We start from the raw sequence: 13,604 nt of genomic DNA on the forward strand, positions 1-13,604 counted from the left end.
GGGTAACCCTAAGGCTATGCTAGAGGCAGGAAATATCCCACCTCTGATGCAGTACAAGCGAGACCACCTGCTATTCATTAGCGTTCCACCATTAGAATGTAAAAGTGCATATTGTAAAAGGAGAGGGAGATTAAAAACCTTAGAACTGAAAATAAAAACCACTTTCTCAGAGGAAAATGAGAACCAGTTCAACCATCTGGTAATCGTCCGCCAATATTAAAGGTAAAGTGCAGGGAAGTCCGTACTTAGTATGCTGAGCCAAAAGAAGGGGACAGTCCACCGAAATGTGGCCTACTGACTGGAAGGCCCCACAAGACAGTGTTTAGAAAGGATAGATTGCATGCAACCGGTGCTGGCATGTTTGTCGCTGTTAGTAATAGTTTACCCTGTAGGGAAATAGAAGTGGATAGTTCCTGCGAATTATTACAGGTGGAGGTTATACTCAACAACTGAGATAGGTTAATAATTGGCTTCTTTTACTGACCTCCCGACTCAGCAGCATTAGTGGCAGAACAACTGAGAGAAAATCTGGAATACATTTCGTATAAATTTCCTCAGCATGTTATAGTCTTAGGTGGAGATTTCAATTTACCAGATATAGACTGGAACACTCAGATGTTTAGGATGGGTGGTAGGGACAGAGCATTGAGTGACATTATACTGAGTGCACTATCCGAAAATTACCTCGAGCAATTATACAGAGAACCAACTTGTGGAGATAACATCTTGGACCTACTGATAACTAACGGACCCGAATTTTTCGACTCTGTAAGCGCAGAACAAGGAATCTGTGATCATAAGGCCGTTGCAGCAACCGTGAATATGGAAGTAAATAGGAAGATAAAAAAAGGGAGTAAGGTTTATCTGTTTAGCAAGAGTAATAGTAGGCAGATTTCAGACTACCTAACAGATCAAAACGAAAATTTCTGTTCCAGCACTGACAATGTCAAGTGTTTAAGGAAAAAGTTCACGGCAATTGTAAAACGCGTTTTAGAAAGGTACGTGCCGAGTAAAACTGTGAGGGACGGGAAAAACCCACCGTGGTTCAACAACAAAGTTAGGAAACTACTGCCAAAGCAAAGAGAGCTTCACTGCAAATTTAAACACAGCCAAAACCTCTCAGACAAACAGAAGCTAAACGATGTCAAAGATAGCGTAAGGAGGGCTATGCGTAAAGCGTTCAGTGAATTCGAAAGTAAAATTCTATGTACAGACTTGACAGAAAATCCTAGGAAGTTCTGGTCTTACGTTAAATCAGTAAGTGGATCAAAACAGCATATCCAGACACTCCGGGATGATAATGGCATTGAAACAGAGTATGACTCGCGTAAAGCTGAAATACTAAGCACCTTTTTCCAAACCTGTTTCACAGAGGAAGACCACACTGCAGTTCCTTCTCTAAATCATTGCATGAACGAAAAAATGGCTGAAATCGAAATGTGTGTCCGAGGAATAGAAAAGCAACTGAAATCATTCCACAGAGGAAAGTCCACTGAACCTGATGGGTTACCATTTCGATTCTACACAGAATACGCGAAAGAACTTGCACCCCTTCTAACAGCTGAGTACTGCAAGTCTCTAGAGGAATGGAAGGTTCCAAATGATTGGAAAAGAGCACAGGTAGTCCCAGTTTTCAAGAAGGGTCATCGAGCAGACGCACAAAACTATAGGCCTATATCTCTGACATCAATCTCTTGTAGAATTTTAGAACATGTTTCTTGCTCGTGTATCATGTCATTTCTGGAAACCCAGAATCTACTCTGTAGAAATAAACATGGATTCCGGAAACAGCGATCGTGTGAGACCCAACTCGCTTTATTTGTTCATGAGACCCAGAAAATAATAGATACAGGCTCCCAGGGAGATGCCATTTTCCTTGACTTCTGGAAGGTGTTCGATACAGTTCCGCACTGTCGCCTGATAAAGTAAGAGCCAACGGAATATCAGACCAGCTATGTGGCTGGACTGAAGAGTTTTTAGCAAACAGAACACAGCATGTTGTTCTCAATGGAGAGACATCTACAGACGTTAAAGTAACCTCTGGCGTGCCACAGGCGAGTGTTAACCATTGGGAAAATATCTGGGAGTATGCATACGGAAGGATGTGAAGTGGAATGATCATATAAAATTAATTGTTGGTAAGGCGGGTTCCAGGTTGAGATTCACTGGGAGAGTCCTTGGAAAATTTAGTCCATCAACAAAGGAGGTGGCTTACAAAACACTCATTTGACCTATACTTGAGTATTGCTCATCATTGTGGGATCCGTAGCAGGTCGGGTTGACAGAGGAGATAGAGAAGGTCCAAAGAAGAGGGGCGCGTTTCGTCACAGGGTTATTTGGTAAGTGTGATAACGTTACGGAGATGTTTAGCAAACTCAAGTGGCAGACTCTGCAAGAGAGGCGCTCTGCATCTTAGTGTAGCTTGCTGTCCAGGTTTCAAGAGGGTGCGTTTCTGGATGAAGTATCGAATATATTGCTTCCCCCTACTTATACCTCCCGAGGAGATCACGAATGTAAAATTAGAGAGATTCAAGCGCACACTGAGGCTTTCCGGTAGTCGTTCTTCCCATGAACCATAGGCGACTGGAACAGGAAAAGGAGGTAATGCAGTGGCCAGTAAAGTGCTCCTGGATCAGGGTGGACCATAGTACGGTGACAGAAGAGGACCTCCCGCGATTTTAAAGTAGAGAATTGAAACGCATGTGAGAGGATCCATGCAGAGGCACGCTGTATAGCACCCTGGAGCTGCTGCTCTGCAGAGGCCATCGAAGAGGAATAATCCAAATGCAGAAATCATCCACATACAGAGCAGGGGTGACCAAAGGACTGACTGAGGCCACAAGTCAATCTATAGCAATGAGGAAAAGAAGTACACTCAATACGGAACCTTGTGGGATGCCATTCTCATGGGTCTGTGGAGAACTAAAAACAGTACCAACCTGAACCCTGAACGACCGATGGAACATGAACTGGTTGATAAAAATCGGGAGTGGGCCCCGAAGACCCCACTCATGAAGTGGGAGGCACGTTGGCAGGTGTCCTCTTCCCTGATGATCCTGGTGGAGGATGAGGCCTGGGGGTGGTTACCACCACTGCTGTGGGTTTGTGGAAAAGGTGGGTGGGGGGTGGGGGGTTAGAAGGTGGTCGAGGATGCACACATTCCCTCCCCCAACTGAGAAAACAGGCACTTACATGTGGCTACAGTAAGGAGTTGCTGTTTGAAACCTTTTTTATCGGGCTAAATGTGGATTCGACACAATGTTTGCCAAGTCTGATGTCATATAGCATATTGCATATTGATAAAACAGCCCCGGACAAGCATTTTATATTCCTGGCTTTTCTTCTCCCTCTTGAAAACAAGATGTCTGAGCTCAGGGGACGGCTGCGGTTCTGGACAGTTTAGACACATTGGGGGTTGTTGGCAAGGATTGCCCTTACGGACTGTCCTTCCATTAGTTCCACAAGTACCCTCATTAGTACAGTAGGAGGACATGGGTTCAAACCTCTCGTACCTAAAGCATCTCATAGGAAGAGTAAAACAGGGTTTGACACGACACTTATAAACCATGACCTGGACTTTCTCATGTGGAACATTTCCATCAATGGCTAGAATGGAAGTTCCAGTGTCCACCCAGTTAGCCTTGAGCCCTCTCGATGAAACGAACAAAATGGGCACAATGCTGCTCCAGATTAGCATGCAGTTCATCTGTTTGTGGCATTAGACCCCGATGAAAGACAACACTTTGAATCCTGCTGAGTTTATTATTACGAGAGATTGTAATTGGTATATCCCCAAGCTTGTCACAGGCCTGAAGTGCCTGCAATTGGTTACCATTCAATGTTTTGATCAACACATCTATTTCACATTTTCTCTATTGTAGCCACTTCTTTGAAGCTAGCCTCAATATTTTCAATGAGAAACAATGGCTTTATTGTTGCATAAGATTCTCTGTCAGTTCTGGAGTATACCAAAAACTGAGGGAACTATTTACCCACATTCCTCCCTGGCCAATTCTCATGTCATGGCATGGCGAAAGACGGAATGTCATGGGATTATAAGGTTTTGATTTAAAATTGTGCTTTCTATCTGCTCAGATAGCCACATCAGCACAGTCACCGGTATGGTTGAATTTCATCTGTCATCACTCTGATCAGAGGCTCTCCCCACAGGTGTCATCCTACCACAGCAAAGGTTACCTGATATAGTAACCATTGCCTTCAGTGCCAGTGTCTCAGAATATATGTGGAGATTATAGCTAAGGCATCCGTGGTGTGATTCTCAGGTTGTCGGGGGGGCTACAACAAAATGCATTGGCTACCGCACAGAATTTCAGGTGCGAACATAAATATGACCTACATGCAGAAGATTGCAGTGCACAGTGGACAGATTATGCAATGCATAGTACCCCAAATGCCCACTTTTTCGAAATTTATAGAAGTGGTCAAACCGTGAAAGTTGAGGGTAAGGATCTGAAATGAGCTGAAACTGACAAGTGGTGTTATAATGTAGTCGAGTCGTCAGCATAAAAGATATACTAGGTGTAAGACTACTCTTAGTTGCCTCTTACAACAGGCAAGGAATCACCATGTGTGTATTCGAGCCCAGGCACTCCAGAGGGATTTTTCCACGTCTTCTAAAAGCTTCAGTTTTTGAAACCCAAGAAAGCACCAACTGCAGGTGGTTGCTCACGTCGGTACCAATGATGTGTGTCACTTTGGGTCAGAAGAGATTCTCTCTGGTTTCGAGCGGCTAACAGAAGTGGTAAAGACTGCCAGTCTTGCTTGCAAGATGAAAGCAGAGCTGACCGTTTTCAGCATAGTCGACAGGACCGATTGCGGACCTCTGGTACAGAGCTGAGTGGAGGGTCTGAATCAGAGGTGCAGATGGTTCTGCAACCGTGTCGGCTGTAGATTCCTCGACTTGCGCCAAAGGGTGATTGGGTTTCAGGTTCATCTGAATAGGTCAGGTGTCCACTATATGCAGGAGACAGCTACACGGGTAGCAGGGGCTGTGTGGTGTGGACTGGGCGGTTTTTTAGGTTAGAGGGTCTCGGGAAAACACAAGAAGGGTTTCAGTCACAAAGGGTGCAGGCTGAACACAGGAAGAACGTAGATACAGGCACCACTGGTATAACAGTTGTAAATTGTCGTAGCTGTGTTGGTAAAGTACCAGAGCTCCAAGGACTAATAGAAAGCACTGATGCTCAAATCGTTATAGGCACTAAAAGCTGGCTAAAGCCGGATATAAGCTCAGCTGAAACTTTTGCAAAGAACCCAACGGTGTTCCGAAAGGATAGGCTAAACACGGTTGGCGGTGGCGCATTTGTTGCTGTCACAAGTAGTTTAACTTGTCGCGAAATTGAAGTAGATACTCCCTGTGAGTTAGTATGGGCAGAGGTCATTATTGGCAACCAGAATAAAATAATAATTGGATCCTTTTACCGACCTCAGAATTCAGATGATACAGTTGCTGAAAGGTTCAAAGAAAACTTGAGTCTGATTTCAAACACATACCCAACTTATACAGTGATAGTTGGTGGTGACTTCAGTTTACCCTCAATATGTTGGCGAAAATACATGTTCAATTGCAGGGGTATGCATAAAATATCATCCAAAATTAACACAGGGTTGTCGTAGTGAGATTGAAGATTGTAATCTCCAAATCCTCGAAAAGTAAGCGAAAAATATACCTTTTGAATAAAGCAGATAAAAATTCACTTGACGCCTTCCTGAGAGACAATCTCCATTCATTCCAAATTAGTCATGTAAGTGTAGACCAGATCTGGCTTAAATTCAAAGAAATAGTATCAACAGCAATTGAGAACTTTATACCAAATAAATTAACAAATGACGGAGCTGATCCTCCTTGGTACACAAAACAGGTTAGAACACTGTTGCAGACACAATGAAACAAACATGCCAAATTTGAACAGACGCAAAATCCCCAAGATTGGTGATCTTTTACAGAAGCTCAAAATTCAATAAGAGATGCTTATAACAGTTTCCACAATGAAACTTTGTCTCGAAACCTGGCAGAAAATCCAAAGAGATTGTGGACGGATGTATTTGAAGTATGTTAGCAGCAAGAAACAATCAATGCCTTCTCTGCACAATAGCAATGGAGATACTATCGAAGACAGTGCTGCCAAAGCAGAGTTACTAAACACAGCCTTCAGAAAAGCCTTCACAAAAGAAGACGAAGTAAATATTCCAGAATTCTAATCAAGAATAGCTGCCAACATGAGTAACGTAGAAGTAAATACCCTCGGAGTAGCGAAGCAACTTAAATCACTTAATTAAAGCAAGTCTTCTGGTCCAGACTGTGGTGTCACCGCCAGACACCACACTTGCTAGGTGGTAGCCTTTAAATCGGCCGCGGTCCGTTAGTGGCGACATGCGGGTCCGACGTATACTATCAGTGATTGCAGACCGAGCGCCGCCACACGGCAGGTCTAAAGAATCTTCCTAGCACTCGCCCCAGTTGTACAGCCGACTTTGCTAGCGATGGTCACTGACAAATTACGCTCTCAATTGCCGAGACGATAGTTAGCATAGCCTTCAGCTACGTCATTTGCTACGACCTAGCAAGGCGCCATTATCATTTGCTATTTATCTTGTGATGCACGTACCGTCAGACCGACGTTCACCAATTATGAATTAAAGTTAAGTATTCCAGTAGTTAGTTACGTTCTGTGCTACTATAAATTCCCTTACCTGTTCCAGACCTCACGCCAGCCTGCGTGAGCTTAAACGCGTGCCTTTCGGCTACCCGTCATTGTGGATTGGCTGTCTTGCCAGTCCACAACACAGACTGTATACCAATTAGGTTCCTTTCAGAGTATGCTGATGCATTAGCTCCATACTTAACAATCATATACAACCATTCGCTTGACGAAAGATCCATACCAAAAGGCTGGAAAGTTGCACAGGTCACACCAATATTCAAGAAAGATAGTAGGAGTAATCCACTAAATTACAAGCCCATATCACTAATGTCGATATGCAGCGGGATTTTGGAACATATATTGTGTTTGAACATTACGAATTACCTCAAAGAAAATGGTCTATTGACACACAGTCAACACGGATTAAGAAAACATCGTTCCTGTGAAACACAACTAGCTCTTTATTCACATGAAGTATTGAGTGCTACTGACAAGGGATTTCAGATCGATTCCGTATTTCTGGAAGGCTTTTGACACGGTACCACACAAGCGGCTCGTAGTGTAATTGACTGCTTATGGAATATCGTCTCAGTTATCTGACTGGATTTGTAATTTCCAGTGAGAGGGGTCACAGTTCGTAGTAATTGATGGAAAGTCATCGAGTAAAACAGTGATTTCTGGCGTTCCCCAACGTAGTGTTATAGGCACTTTGCTGTTCCTTATCTATATAAACGATTTGGGAGACAATCTGAGCAGCCGTCTTAGGTTGTTTGCAGATGACGCTGTCATTTATCGACAAATAAAGTCATCAGAAGATCAAAACAAATTGAAAAACAATCTAGAAAAGATATCTGAATGGTGCGAAAAGTGGCAGTTGACCCTAAATAATGAAAAGTGTGAGGTCATCCACATGAGTGCTAAAAGGAACTCAAACTTTGGTTACACGATAGATCAGTCTAATCTAAAAGCCATAAATTCAACAAAATACCTAGGTATTACAATTATGAACAACTTAAATTGAAAGGAACACACAGAAAATGTTATGGGGAAGGCTAACCAAAGACTGCGTTTTATTGGCAGGACACTTAGAAAATGTAACAGACCTACTAAGGGGCCTTCTACACTACGCTTGTCCGTCCTCTTTTTGAATACTGCTGCGCAGTGTGGGATCCTTACCAGATAGGACTGTCAGAGTACATCGAGAAAGTTCAAAGAAAGGAAGCACATTTTGTATTATTGTGAAATATGGGAGAGAGTGTCACAGAAATGAAACAGGATTTGGGCAGGACACCATTAAAAGAAAGGGGTTTTTCGCTGCGCCGGAATTTTCTCATGAAATTCCAATAACCAACTTTCTCCTCCGAATGCGAAAATATTTTGTTGACACCGACCTACATATGGAGGAATGATCACCATGATAAAATAACGGAAATCAGAGCTCGTAGAGAAAAATATACGTGTTCATTCTTTCCACGCACTATACGAGATGGGAATAATAGAGAATTGTGAAGGTGGTTCGATGAACCCTCTGCCAGGCACTTAAATGTGATTTGCAGAGTATCCATGTAGATGTAGATAATACCCTTAACAGCAGTGTGTCAATTTCTAAAATGTAATGCAGAAGCTAGGAACCAATACATTCCACGAGGAAGCTTTGATTCATATGATTTAAAGGCAGGTAAGATAATCCTAAGTACATGGAGACAAGATGACAATTGATCTACTTTTCTTGCACCCCAGAACATACCACATAAAACTTCTTAACGAACTGATCTTTTTGTGATTTGGCAAATTATTTTTTAAGCTCCAAGGAAGTAAAGCATGGTAAAGTAACTGTGGATGAATGTTTCTGAACAATTTAAAATACAAGTAAAGACAGATAAGCATAACTGTGTGCTATTTTGTCCATGGTGTTTTACTTGGGTTCACATAAGTCATCTAGAAACCACAAACATTGAAAATCAAACCAAGTAAAGAGTTGCCACAAAAATGCCCAAGCTCTTTATTTTCTCCACATTCTGTATCTCCCACCAGTATTGCACAAGCGACAGAACATTCTTATGTAGTTTGTGCTAGTGGCAAAAATAACAGCAGTTTTCTACTGGTAGTCCTGTTTTTGTTATTCTTGTAGACTTGCTTCATACATTCCAAAGTCAATCATCTGCTTGATACAGCAAAGTCAACTCTGCAATCTGCTGCTACATCCACTCCATGAAATTGTTTGCAGAAGAAACTATATTTGCTAATGAAATCACAACTCTAAATACAAACAAAACCTAGTGCCATGTGCATGTGATGATTGGTAGTTGACAAGGAATACTGTTTCTTTTAATCTGTACAAAGACAGCCACAGACAGCTTTATCTGTATTTTGAAACTTGTTTGCAATACATTTCATACAGCACCAATCAAGTTTTAGCCAGAAATACTGACACATTTTTGGCTACAAGTTAAAAACTGTGTATGCAGCTTAATGGGCAGAGCACATCATCATCATCATCATCATCATCATCATCATCACCACCACCACCATCTTAAGAAAATAAATGTCACACGTATTTTTTAAATCAAGAAACATGATATAATACTCACATCTGAAATGTTTGTTTTTACATTTTTTTGCGAAGCAAAGAAATATGGTTCACCAGGGATATATGCACAAATGAATGGCTGCTGCTCAAACTCTGTGCCAGAATGCTTTTGTTTCTTCTGTATAATCATGATCCAAGAGAGAGAACCAAATAACTTTACTTTAATTCTCTGAAAAAAAAAAAAGGGTCAATGAAACAAATGTGCATAAGAGTGCACACAATTTTGAAATTTGTCACTAACTTCCACTTCTAGAATCACCCAGGATATATTTCACTAATATCACATTCCCAATTTCATAGCATATGGCCAAAAAATGAATTGGCTTACACAAAACATTTTTGATAAAATATGACTCAGTGATAAAACTTCAAAAAATTCAATATTGCGTGTGATGCACCAGATGAGAGTTCCCCTTACATTTGTGGAAATTTTTACAGTTACATATTCAGCAAATAAATATTGTACAAACACTTTCAATAATTAATGGAACATGTAAACAGAATATATATCTATTTCACATATTCGTCACTTACTCATGTAATAGAAGTTCTACTTATTTATCCATCATTTGTAACAACAAAAGATACAGAAAAATCTTACAATTTTAAGCATGGTTGTGAGACAGCAACCATACAAGACCATGATATGTATAACACAGCCAACAGTTCCAACAAGATTTTACTTTAACTGTTTCTATGCCGATTATGGGCGTTGGCATCAGAAAATCAGAACAATTACATAGAAAGGTTACAAAACCATTAACCCAGAGAGAGAGAGGGGGGGGGGGGGGGGAAATAAATAATAAAAAAAAAATAGATGGTTACTGTACTGAACAGATTTCTGACACAACTATACTCACATTTTATATAAAGAGAGTATTTTGCACTAACGTCTGTTCATCTGTTACTACATGTGATTTTGTTCACTTCATAATTCTGTTTGGTATAATAACCACCTATTCCTGGCTTTTCTCTATGATAATGGTTTTGTAATGTTTTAAGGTAATTTGTTGTATTTTCTGATGAACAAACCAATAGTTAGTGTCTAAACCAGGTTAAAATAAAATCTTGTTGCAACAAGTTGGCTGTATTATACATATCACATGGCAGAAAAAAAAGTACATTCAGGACACACTACCACTAAGCCTCGCACCTGCATTTTATGTAGAATTACTACAGGTTTTACTACAAAATGGAGAAATATTTCTATACAATAACGATTTAACTGTAAAGTCTTCAACCCTTTCCCAGTGCTGAACTGGCTGTGGTGCATTCTCTCACTCGAGATTTTTTTAAAAAACCACATACAGAAAGAATTTTAATTGCGATCATGTTTTTGAATCTAGGAGAATTCAATTGCCTGTGATGTGTTTTTTCCTGAATGGAGTAAAATGCTGAATTATGTGATCTTTAAGACAATGGGGCAGATGAGATTTAACACTGTTACCAAATTACTCATTTGCACAGATTCATTACTGCTCTTTGGGCTATCCATAACATGTACCAACCAGGAAAACAAATCCAAATGATTCACAACTTTTTTCTACCTACACAGGCAGGGTAAGAAGATTTCACACTATTGGGTATAATGGCATGTGGAAATTCTGGGTAATGAAGCAGCCAAGTATGTCCATATGGAAAATACAGTTTCCTAATGTGCTGCCTCCATGTATGCTGCCACATCACTGTTTAGACCAGCTCATGTACCTGTGGAAGGAGTAGTAGCAACAAGCTGCAGTCAATAAAATAAACAGAAAAGCTATAACATACTTTAAAAAGTTTGTCACATTCTTCTCCAATTAGTTTAGTAAAGACTCTGATGGCGTTACTGGTGAATGCTGTATACACACTACCAACCTGAAGTTTGCTATTGCCAGTTCAAAGGTAGTACTACTAAAACTGTTACATAAGTTTATGTTGTCTGCAAACTCAACAAATAGCTCGAAGGAAATCTGTGTTTCAAAACAATGGAATAAGTTTCTTTTCCTTTTCACAGTTTGAAATTATGCACATATTACGAATGTGGGTGTATTTCTAGCATATAAAAAAACACACACGTCACCTGTGAATGAGGAGTGCTCTTTAACACTAGTAGCTGCCCAGACAAAAACAAAGGGGGGGGGGGGGGGGTGGAAAAAAATTTAGCCCACCTGAAGTATTCAGCAACCAAGATAATCAAGTAAGTCATATCACAGCAAATGGGTTCAAGAATGAAATCTTATCAAGTATCATTCATAGCTGTGTGACAACTTCACACTGATAAACCTGTTCTCATTAATGTCACCACATCAAAAGAACGTCGTCCTTATAGCTGTGTAGACACTAACTACAGCTGTGGCTAATATTTAAAGTCTGGGCTCCCAATTTGGCAGAGTAAATATAGAGAAGTTTCACTGGCTGTAAAGTATACAACAGAACTGGCTTACAGTTCATTCAACCAATGACAGAGGGAATATGACACCTGATATGCAAAGGAATATTAGACAAAGTTGAGACAGTAAATAAAATGTAAAACTTTCAAAACACTGAAGTAAATTTTGCAGTTTATTACACGAATCATCATTTATTTTGGCAAACATGATTCTTTGGCATTACAGACCACTTATGTGATGTGACTTCATATAAACAAACACAGCCACCTACAGTGCACTGACATTGCAAATTAACTTCCCTAAAATGCTTCATTCCATCCACATATAGATACTGTTACTATATTATGAACTGAATATGTGTATTTGCACTTGGATATTTCTGAAAGAGCAGTATTTAATGGTGATTTCTTTTGATCCAACCAACAGATGAAAACGGTAAAATTAGTTTATAAATTTTTGTTTCAAGAACACTAGAACCCAGATTTATATTGCTAAATACTACCAAATCACAGGTAATGCCTAAAAATGCACCTGAGAGGAGGCACTGAAAACAGAGTGAACACGGAGCCGCTAGGAGGCGTGTTGGAAGCACGCCGGGTGGCAGTATAAACTGGCAATGCATACAACTGATACAGTTGGTACTGTCGCTGGTGATTCTAACGTTAACTGGTTGATGGGACTCTGAGTGGACAGCCTTGTTTCTGCTCACAACAGCATCAGAACCATGCATGGCCTTTTTTCGGGTGAGAAAAACTTCAGCCCATGAACTGTGGTAAAAACTTAATTTAATGTATTGCTGCCTCTTTTTGCCTCATTCGAAATTCTCGTCAGCTGCTTCAATCTGTACTCCGGGTATTGCCAACTGCTAGTCCTGAATGATTTCCTTCATAGTGAAATGCCCGTGTTTTGATGGTTTATCAAGTGTGGTTAAATTATTTTTTTTATTTTATTTACTGGACCAATTGGTTGTTTGAAGTTTTACACACCATAGTTTAAACTGTCATAATTGTCTGGCCTGTATTCGTTGAAGCACGTATGAACATGTTTTTGAGGCTTGTTGAATTAACACCATCTGTCTGTGTTTTAGAAGCTTCTCTTGTTACTTTGTGTTCTCTTCCTGTATACAACGACCTGCCTGAGGAGATGGGCAAGCCGGGCCTATTGATTGTTGGAGAGTAAAAGGGCTTGTACCAAGAGTGGCAGTTCATGTGTAATGAAAGGAAAGCTGTGTAATCCTGCTTTGAGTATACGCCTCCAATTATAACCATTATCTCTTGATGCATTTGTAGTTGTGTGAGTGGTGGCTTAATTTTAAAACCACGAGTTTGTTTAATGATCCTATGTTGAACTATTGCAGAAGTAAACTCTGAAGTCATTTATTTGTCAGCTTGAATTTGTTTTTGAGATTTTTATATTTAATTAGAGTAATGTTTTTATGAGAAACTTTGTCTTAAAATTTTATGCTCTGTGCTTTTTTTAAAAGTAAGTACCAAGGAATGAAACTTGCTCAGAGAGTTATATTGTAATAAAGTCAATCATGTTTGAGAATTGTGGCCTAGTCCTTTCATTAACTGAACCTTTCCTGTGCTAGTGTAACGTTGCGCTACAAAACTGGTAGCAGAGCGTGGTTATTTTGGTTAAATTACATTCCTTGGTACTGTGTGATTTAGGTTTAAGCTAGATTTAGCATTACCTTGAGGCCTTTGTATAAAATTCCTTGTGTGTCTTCAGTTACCTTAACATGGCGGTTCGAAACGTGTTGGGTCTGAAGTATTTGCGTAAGGAACCGCTGCAGTATGAGTTATGTATTCACGGTGAAGGGGACGAGGTCAACATGGCTGAGTTGAGTCAGCGGTTACGGAGCATGTTGGACAAGACAGTAAACATCGTAGCAAGCACGGTGGGGGAGGTGAGTACCGTGTGCACCGCATGCCTCTCCTTGCTAGGTGTTGTGAAAGAGGGTGTTGATTTGTTAGA

At 40.4% G+C, this 13,604-nt stretch overlaps 1 protein-coding gene across 3 annotated transcripts in view; it reads right to left on the reverse strand.

Annotated features, from left to right (window-relative positions):
- Window positions 1-13,604, reverse strand: part of LOC124721145 — a 252,961-nt gene that overhangs the window by 145,917 nt on the left and 93,440 nt on the right. For all 3 annotated transcript variants that reach the window (XM_047245965.1, XM_047245964.1, XM_047245963.1), the window contains exon 5: window positions 9,257-9,424. In XM_047245965.1, coding sequence (XP_047101921.1) covers window positions 9,257-9,424 — 168 coding nt within the window. The remainder of the gene's footprint in view (window positions 1-9,256; window positions 9,425-13,604) is intronic.

Source organism: Schistocerca piceifrons, chromosome X, assembly GCF_021461385.2.
Source record: "Schistocerca piceifrons isolate TAMUIC-IGC-003096 chromosome X, iqSchPice1.1, whole genome shotgun sequence".
In the NCBI taxonomy this organism is placed as follows: domain Eukaryota; kingdom Metazoa; phylum Arthropoda; class Insecta; order Orthoptera; family Acrididae; genus Schistocerca; species Schistocerca piceifrons.